Source organism: Saccoglossus kowalevskii, chromosome 2, assembly GCF_978046115.1.
Source record: "Saccoglossus kowalevskii chromosome 2, keSacKowa6.1, whole genome shotgun sequence".
NCBI classification, from domain to species: domain Eukaryota; kingdom Metazoa; phylum Hemichordata; class Enteropneusta; family Harrimaniidae; genus Saccoglossus; species Saccoglossus kowalevskii.
Genome location: NC_140642.1, coordinates 14,835,656 through 14,845,903, shown reverse-complemented (window position 1 = coordinate 14,845,903; position 10,248 = coordinate 14,835,656). Strand labels below are relative to the sequence as shown.

Sequence of the window (10,248 nt, the reverse complement as noted above, 5' to 3'; positions counted from 1 at the left end):
TTTACTCTATATTCACGATCTGTGTCGTCCAATTTACTATGTATACAGTTAGAATAAATGACGTCAGAATTCTCATGTGTGTGTCGACGCTATATTATGTTGCCATGGTTACAGTGGCTATGTGATGCGTATCTCTCGCATCACTTGTGAATTACAATATTCGCATTTCGGTCATGCGCGTTTAATACGAAAAAAAAATCACTCGCTATCGCTAGATGGCGCTAATTAAACTCTAAAATGTATATAATTTTGATACTCAATCACGCTGTAGAGCGAAAGGGAATAAAAAAACTATCCCAGGAAAAACACGAATATAATATAACTGGGATCAAATAAAAACAAAATAACGAGGACCCATTCGGCTAAACACAATTCCTGATAGAGGATTATGAGTTAAACCAAGACACTGGGTTGGCTAGTATTGGTCTAGCTCTCATGGTTAGTACGTGTCCCTGAGACTTTGTACGTTAATATTGTCCTTCAAGTCTTCATATTCAACTGGGTGCCAGGCGGTGAATTGGATTATTTTCCATGGCTCAGTCAGTAAGAAACCATTATCAGAGAAGTGGCCGGTGATCGTGTCAGTGCCCAGCCACGTGAAAGCTGTAATAGCGTCAGTGGTCACGTTCACCTCAAACTCTGTTAAAAATCCAGTTTCTTCTGAGTCTGTGGGTTCCTGTAAAAAGTCATACTTAATAATCAGTGATCAAGTGATATAATATAATTACTTCATAAACAATTTATTTATTTATTTATTTATTTATTTATTTATTTATTTATTTATTTATTTATTTATTTATTTATTTATTTATTTATTTATTTATTTATTTATTTATTTATTTATTTATTTATTTATTTATTTATTTATTTATTTATTTATTTATTTATTTATTTATTACGAATGTTAATTTGTTTATTTTCATGACGTTTTTGGTTAAACTTACCAACAATTTAACTTTCAGGTCTGCCTCTTGCAGTCCCACCACATCTTTAAAAGATGACAAGTATAATTCAGTTCTTGGGGCCATATCGTGACCTGTCACATGATCAGTTAAACTGAATGTAGCGACACATTCTTTACGGGAGCACGATGTCGCTGATATCATATTGTCAATACCGCTGATTTTAGAGTAAACGATTTGGGAACTCTGTCCATGTACTATCTGAAATAGAACCACACATTTATTCATATATACGTTCGTTGCACTGAGATCTGTTCATAAGAATATCGACAAATTTTGAAAAAGATATCACTTAGTGGATTTTGTACAATAACCATTTATGGCTTAATTCAACCATCGCGTGGCGATTACGTAGTTATCATATGACCACACTTCCTGTCACTTTGATGACTCACATCTATGTTGTGATTGAATTCCGTAGTAGCTGTGAAGTCAGTGCTATCCCACTTCCAGAATTCAACGCTGAGTGTCAAGTTTTCGATGTCGTACGGGTGGTCATTCACAATATATATGTATATATCGCCCACTACGTCCTCGTATGGTGAGACTATCAGCGGAGAAAAGAACTTTCTGGCGGAGTAGTGCAACATTTTAAAACGTTCGCCAAACTCTAATACAGAAAACAACAAAAACTACGTTATTAAAATTGCAGTCAGAGCAACCAATTTGAATGAACGTTGAATCATCCTGGTGTTGAGATCGTGGGGGGAATTCTCCCACCGTGCACTTACCCACGGACGACCAAGTAGGACCCTGCCATATACTGTTCAAATGCCAATATAGCGCCCCCATGGTCTTGATATTTGGGTCACTCTGTAACCTTCTGTAGTGTTCGGTTTGATATCGATAGCAGAGAGATTGTGAAATCTACAACAATAATTAATAAAAACATTATTAACATGCAATATTAAAGAGGGAGTGTGGATACATGGAGTATTTGTGGAGTATAGGGGGATTTGTGAGCCAATAATGAACCTATTTATGAACTATTGTTATAATGTTACTTTGATATAGTTTGAAACAGTAAGTCAACGATTTATCACAAAATGAAAACAAATATTATGAATCAAAGTATTAGTTGTTATTCGACGAATTAATAAGAACGCTAACACGCTGTTTCTTTGAATTACATTTACGGGACGAGGCGTACTGGCGTATGTTGATTTCATATCTCATCAAAGTAAGTTACCAATATTACCATAGCCTCTTTAATAATTTATCAGCATCGATGTACCACAGTGATAACAGAAGGTATAACCATAATTACAGTGCAAATACAAATCATGAAGGTTTAATGTATAAATAACTGAAAATTACTTCATTATCTACTGTATGAATGATGTACAGTTACCTGAGATAGGTACAGAGTGTCTTTAAATTGTTGTAACGTATCGCCCTGACTCGGCTTGTGAAAATAACCATTTAACTGCACGTCAATCGCATCACCGGCTATTAAGTAAATGAATTGTCAATATCGTAACACATCATGTCAAATTATTGTATTTCATAACGGGTATGTGTACTCACGCCCTCTACGAGCAATTGTTGCCGTAAGAGAGCCCGAACAGATGGTCGTGAAAGGCATAATCTGTTTGTTTTTTAACTTGCAATGAAAGACAGAGACAAAATACAAAATTTAACAACACAATATTATTGAAACTGATCAATAATGAGTACTATGTGACCTAGAATCTGAGAGACAATAACATGATGAAAATAATGCAAATTGGCCTAGAGGGCGGGCTATCGTCGTATTGGCATTCCGAATAAATCTGTATAGACGCACTATATACAATTCATTTCATATACACGCAATCGACTGGTAAGATTTCCGTGAATTCACGTTATCATTTGTACCTTTGGACTGGTGCTGTCTATGGTCCATGAATGCACTGTCGTAATACCAGTCGTCTTCATCCGATATTCTTTCCAATGTCTGAAAAGATGGCCAAGACTGGAATCCAAATTCCGCCACAAAGCGAGGTGTTGGGTATGTCGATATATCCAAACAGTCTTCTGCATAGTTGAAAAAATGCCCTAAACGCAAAAATATTTCATATCAATCATTTCAAATGGTCTCGGACCTGAATCGGCGCATCCGGAATAATGAAAAAAGTTCTACAACCGAGGACAAAATAGCGTGAACATTCCTATACGTGATGATTACATGTTGAGAGGCTTGTAATACTCGCGCTGCATTGTCTCTTGTATTTTCGATGACGACTTGCACATTAATTCGCATCGAATGAGATAGGGTGGTAAATAACAGAACACAAAGTCAGTATTAATAATTTGCATAGGACTAGTGTACACGTCCTCGTCCCTCGCGGTACATTATTAGTGGTCTGTGATGTAATAAATATGTCATGTTTTTACGTTCGGCGTCAATAACACGCACATAGTAGGACGATTCAATATCAAATCTGGAGCGATGATATTTTTTTTTCAAAACAGTTTGCCATGCAAATAACAACAATGACATTTACGAAATATTATGAACTGGTTGTGAGCAAGCTGAAAAAGACATCAAGACAGGAAAAGTCAAGGCATGGTTTGCATTCATAAACTGAACAATGTATGAAGTATAAAAACGTCGAAAGACATCAAAAAAAAAACTATTGTTATCAACTGTTGAAAGCAAAAAAAACTGTATGCATGGAAGTGAAACTTTGACTATAACCTAACATCCCTAAAAATCCCTAAACAGAATGTATAGGCATATGCTCAGAGCCAGAGCCGTATTTAATATCACGTGGAAACAGCATCTCACCAACAGGCAAATATACAAAGACCTCAAACCAACACTAACAGAGAAGATAGAAGAAGGAAGATTAATATTGATAGGTCACCTGACCCGACATGTGCTTGAAAATTGATATTGTGGTCAGCAGAAAAAAAATATCAGATTTAAAATGAGACCGGGCCTTAAAAATGTTGTGGAGATCTGGAAACGTGCAGAGGATGGGAGATTGTGGCGTTCCATGGCTTCCCAACTTGATTGATTTTATTGGTCATATTAAAACCCAGACGACAGAAACACATCGGCGCATGCGCGTATCAATGCAACTGTGTTACTTACTTGTTCCATATTTATCGTCGTTCGGGTTTGTGGAAATGCTCGTGTCGTCTTCTTTATTCTTTTTACCATTAGAAGGACTGGACATCATGAAATAACGGCTGTCATCTTCTTCCAAAATTGTCTTTTCAATTCTTGTAAACAGTTCATCGTAATCCTCATCGGAGTCAGGCTCTATATCAAACCTGTTGGATCGTTAACAGTATATATGTGAAAACTATGTCAACGTTATTCTAATTTAGTTGTTCAAATGGGATAGTCAACTTTTACAAAATGAACTCAGGTATATACTGACTGCGCGTTGTGTAGTGTCATTACTTCAGCTAGCATGTCGGATCGGCGCGATTCATATATATATGGGAATAACGGTAGGCAATATGTGTCCACATCCAGTACTTCAATAGTCAGTACAATTCAACAAACATTCGCTGCTGTGACAACATTTCTGGTAATTCTATAAAAAATAAAGACTGATTAAATAATAACTAATAGATTACCACCTAAATATTACTCACCACTTTTCATTATAAGCTAGTTCAGTTTCGCTGTTTCCAACCCATATAACAATGGACGGATGGTGTGAAAGTCGGCGAACCTGGATGAAACATACAGTTATGTACATATCAAACATCAAATTATATTAATGAACATTTCACTATCATTTCTAATTGCATTCGCATTTTATTCACTGTGAATTGTTTTAATCGCGAAGCTAATAATAATAAAACATTGAGTTTTGTGTGCAGCCATCGGCATTGTCCAGTGACCTCGTCAAAGGCACTGCACTGCTACTACCATTGGAGTTACATGGGCGAACTTGACAATAACAATGCATATCACCGACATATTTGTGAAAATAACTTGCACCCTGATAAGTATGTGTTTTCAATCCTAAGCTATGAATAATTATAGTCCATCATACAAAAAACGCTAAATTAGTTGATACAACCAAAAACATTAGAAAGTGTTCGGTATAGGTAGAGTAAAAGAATGCAAAACATATTCGTATTAGGGCATAAAATCATAAAGAAATTAATCAAATCTGGTCAGGTGTAATATACCTGGTGTCTAACTTCATCTTCGACAGTGGCTAGAAACTCATCATCAGCAGGATACATAGATACAGCGAACATGAAATCTTGCCATATCAACAGACCATTTTCATCCGCAAAATCGTAGAGTAGGTCGTTCTCATACACACCGCCTCCCCAAACTCGTATCATATTCATATTGGCCCACAATGCTGATTCTAATAGTTTACGAATCCTGTAGGGTGTAGCACGATCTAAAAACGAATCCACGGGAATCCACGAAGCTCCTTTTACGAAAATCGGAAGACCATTAACTTTGAAGTAGAAGCTATAACCTACAACGATAACGATAATAAAAAGTGATTGATATTCCTACAATTGCATTTGCTTTCGGTTTTGATCAGATTGTTCCAACCCAATATCCCCATTCACTTGTAAACCTGGCAATTGTATAATGTTTCTGCGTGGACGAAATCAATTCTTCCTTTACCTTCCGTTGTAGTACCTGTTCCTACGATCTCTTCTACTAACTCAACAGTTCGGAATCCTACATTGATTGTTTTGGAAGATTTCTCAAAATACTTTTCACTAATAAACTCCACATTCAGTTTATAGATGGGATGATCTCCATAACCGACTGGCCACCACGTATCAGCCTGTAACGTATAGTAATATTTTATTTTATTTTATAAGACAACAGTATATAATTATGTGGAAAAGAGTAATCATTGATCCTCTTAATTGATACAGAAATAATTCTTACCGTCGGTACTCTGAGTGTGACAGACACTTTCTGGTCCCCAGCTTCAAGAGGTTCTAAGAATATCACTTCCTCTCTCACACCAAGCGCTTCTAGTTCAACAATAAGTGTATCATAAGAGTCGACGTCATCGGTCACTTTAAGATGAACCGTCACGTTCAGCATCCACGATGACAACATGTCGCCCTCCATCTCTAATATTTTAATAAAAGACAATAAACGTCATACTTTTCTTTCAAATTTAACTTAGACAAACTTTTGAGAATTTTGAAGACATCGATGGGCTGGTTTTCAATTACGTGTCACCAATGTACCATTGCTGTTAATCAAGTATGCACCTTCCAGAGGACTATAAATTAATAAACGCTGCTCGGACTGATAAATAACGACCATATGACCAAATCTTAAGTGCATATTAAGTAGGTAACACTCTCCTATTCAGTGGTGTTACCTATACTTATACATGATGTTAAATGTCAAAATATCATGTTAAATTTTACTCCATGTAATACCTTTATATGGCCACGCCATTACATCCATAACTTTAGCTCGATTGTATCCTTCTAGATAAATAGATTTCCTGAAATTGAAAATATTCATTGCAGTGTTATCGGCATATTTATTTAAAAGACGGTTCTGAATGTCATTATATGTAATCATTGTATCAACATCCCTTATAAATAACGTAGTAATATTAATTGTCGCATCGTCTTGTAAATATCCTATTGTAAGAAATCATCACGTTATGACGTCGTACGTCATAATATCGAGTTATCGTAATCATCAAGGGACGCAGGATTTTATGTCTACCCCGACAGACCATGCACTGTCACTAGAGGCTAATGCCCACATTGTCATTACTTAGTATCACACGGATTAACTTACAGCCAATAATCACCTAATACATCAAGGCCAAAAAGGTTTAATGTTTATAATTCTTCTGTGCGAATTTATATCGTACTGCGCCAGAAACATGCATACCATAGTTATTGTAGTCAATTATTATTATTCCTCATCTATGACCTTTAAGTTTTTTTTATTTGTTACAATACATTATTGAAGACTCGAGTACGGTCTAGAATTTATAATGTGAAATTAAATTAAAAGATTATTATTGTTAATCGTGAAATGATTTTGTTCGATTTGACGACTTTGAAGTATCCATGGTTACCAGTCTGATAGTGAACTTTGATGGCACAGTTTGAGGTCTCCGCAATCATATTTATATAGATTAAAAATTAGAATATTTACCATATTCCCTGAGTCGGGAATGCTGGTCCCATTTCCCAACCAAACGACGACTGCGTAGAGCGTATAAAATTGGCATGACATTCGGGATTAAACTCGTCGGAAGGACACTCTGGTGGAACAACTTTCCCGTAATCGTCTGATTTCTGGTTTGCATAACTCACACTAGACTCGAAATAAAATTCTATCTTGTTGCTTCCTTCCTGAGATAAAAAAAAATACAAATGCAAATTATAAAGCGTATTTCCCATTGCATAGATGATATTTTCCAAATCAGTACTCTGAAATAATCACCACCACTATAAGGGATTGACTCACCTTAACCTGAGATGAGACGTTGAATACATATCTAATGAATTGATTGTTTGTTTTGCCGATTTCTTCACCATTCATCTTAACCGTTGACACGGTCTGTATTCCTTCACATACTAGTATTACTGTGTTCTGATCTTTCATTTGCTGGTCAACTGCATGTAGAACATATGTAGTTGAATTTCAAGCTATTTGCTGATTATGAACAAACTCAATAGTTTGTACACTGTTAGGTGGTTATACGCAGACCACAGAGGGCGCAATACACAACCGAGTTATCGGGCAAATAATTTTGCCTGATAATTTTGCCTGCTTGTCTGGGAGTGACGTTTCACAAATTTACAATGTATGAATGCAACTTTAATATATGTACCTTGAAAATTTGTGGAAAATATATATCCTTCGTATGAGATGTTTTTGTATTCCAAATCATTATGTCTGAAATGATAAACATAACATTATTAGGTGTTTATGATAAAATCGTTCCCGTGACAACATGCACATGCACAGTAGACACTTTGTCAATGCCTTGCAAGAACCAATGGTATTTTTTTCTCAGGTGATCCCTATTAGAGGGTGTGATCACCTGGGTCAAAGGTGGGACTAACATGTGGTCTTTTGTGGTTTACTACTTAGCGACTATGTACGTGTGGGTTTATTCTGTGGTATTTGGAGGTTTTAATCTTTATGTTTTTTCAGTGATTTCTCTGGGTGTTATCCAAATACAGTAGGTGTTTCTTGTTTACCTGAGATTTGCAAGAATTTGAGAATTTGAGCTGTTAGTTTCGAAAACACTGGATTGTATTTACTTGGTATCAGATCATCAGATTTGAACCTAAAGGGCGGTAGTCGTCGCACCACGCATGCGCGAGATATATGAGTCTCATATAAACAAAGATGGCGACTTTTGCGCAGATCAGTGAATAAGAACTGAGACGTTACCAAGCTTTAATTAGGTATTTTTTTAGTTGATTGTAAGGTACCGAAGGAGTCACCGGCGGTAATTAGTGAAAGTCGTGCCCGGGTCAAACCTCATACTTGTAATTTCCATTAAAAGAGCGCATGGATTGTGGGAAAATCAATGTTTATCAACACAAAGGTCGCACATGCGCAGCGCGACGACCTCTGCCCTCTTAATTAAGCTATTATTAGATAACACTTAATGGCAATGTCACGATTTAGTTAATCGAACTTCGCGGTCAGTAACGTTGAAAACGAATTAATTAGTGTGATATAAAGAATATCGCTCCGTCTGATGTTATCACGTGATTACCTGTAATACGGATCATTTATGTCACGTGCATTGATTAGTGTTGTATGTATATTGCCAGGCACACTACTCCACCAAGATTTACCTGCAATGAAACAATACTAGTAGTTAGATGACGCGCTGCCAAATATTGCGTAACAACAGTGTAAGGACGGTCCGGGAAGAACGGCAATGTGGCCAAACCCATTATTTTTAAGCTGGCACCCCTGAGCCGTGCCGACTCAAAATTGTATTCAATTATACCTAATACCGCGAAATGTCGACAGCATTGGTAGTTTGGATATGGCACGCGTATCCCAGTTACGTTCACAAGCAAACGTCACACGAAAACACGCTGATTATCAGTCCCGGGTTTTGGGGCATCCGTCCGTCTGTTTTCATTCAAGTTGGTATCTTAAGACGGGTTATAGCTTCACGTCATATTGTTTTGTGATTTATTCAATATATTGCTGATTGGTGGCAGTTTTCCATGTGTACTACCCGTTTCTCAGAAACACATTCACAGATTAAATTTAGAAGAAAAGCAACTTAAAGACATTCTGAATTTTTATGAAATTTGATTGGCGACAGAGTACAGTATTCTATTTAGAACGTATCGTTAATAAGCAAACTATTATTTATTGTTATTTTGGACAGTTCACAATATCTCGTTTACATTTTACTAGTAATAAGATTACAAATATAATTCTCCAGTAGATTTATTGTCATGGCATCGCCCTTAAATAAGTGAATAAGTGATTTATTTTCCAAATGAACGAAATAAATGACCTTTGGGTTTACCGTTGTCAGATTACTAAGACATGAGTACATGACATTCGCAGTGTACATTCCACGGACTATCTCGTAAACAATCTTTGTCACTGTTGTCTACATAGAAATTTGGCCTGGGCATGTTTATGTTGAAAATGGCGCATACTTTATAATCAGGATAGGAGTTGTGTAGTGGATGACGTCAGTGACATCGCTGTCATGTACATCACTTAGCAACACGTAACGTCATTCGTAAAACATGCATTTAAATCCACCTTATTTCAAAATGAATGTAATTTGGTTACCATCTAGTGAGCTAATTGTCCATCTTCCGTGAAGATCTTGTGTCAATGTGCTATCCGGTGTCTCATCGTCCTCCCAGGGTTTGAGAACAATTAAAGCAATCACGAAGCCAACTATCAACAACACAACAACAATCGTGCAGATGGTGCATATGATCGCCTTTATGCTGGAACACAGACATCCAAACAGTTTTCTGCACATTTCGAATTATCTACAATCAAAACGAGCTTCACAACATAAAATGATGGGATATAGTACATAAGTCAGGTGGGATCTTCGGTATCATACACAGGAACAAATGCTCGCTGCGTTTTTTCAGCAAGCTTGGTATATTTATGGGATAGCAAGCTCTATATATGAGCATTATCGCGAGAAATTTGTCTAATGTTTTAGCTACAAAAACAATCGGATTTGCATCGAAAATAGAGTTAGTGGCGTCAATAATTTCCGTTAAATCCTCTCCTTTTTTAGAATAATATTATATTTGATATGATTGGAATCTTTCTGAAAAAAACAGTGATATGTATAAAGCAAGA

General features: G+C 36.4%; 1 protein-coding gene across 1 annotated transcript; it reads right to left on the bottom strand.

Moving 5' to 3' along the window:
• Positions 1-439: 439 nt before the first annotated feature.
• LOC102808068 (beta-mannosidase-like) lies at positions 440-9,913 on the bottom strand. The gene is made up of 17 exons (XM_078011819.2): positions 9,715-9,913; positions 8,663-8,744; positions 7,763-7,827; positions 7,396-7,544; positions 7,081-7,280; positions 6,342-6,409; positions 5,833-6,023; positions 5,560-5,725; positions 5,100-5,404; positions 4,564-4,633; positions 4,042-4,233; positions 2,820-2,999; positions 2,314-2,411; positions 1,694-1,829; positions 1,358-1,572; positions 941-1,163; positions 440-666 (listed from the first exon to the last, which is right to left on the bottom strand). Exons 1-17 carry the CDS (start codon positions 9,911-9,913, stop codon positions 440-442), a joined length of 2,766 nt encoding a protein of 921 aa, XP_077867945.1.
• Between the last annotated feature and the right edge of the window lie 335 nt (positions 9,914-10,248).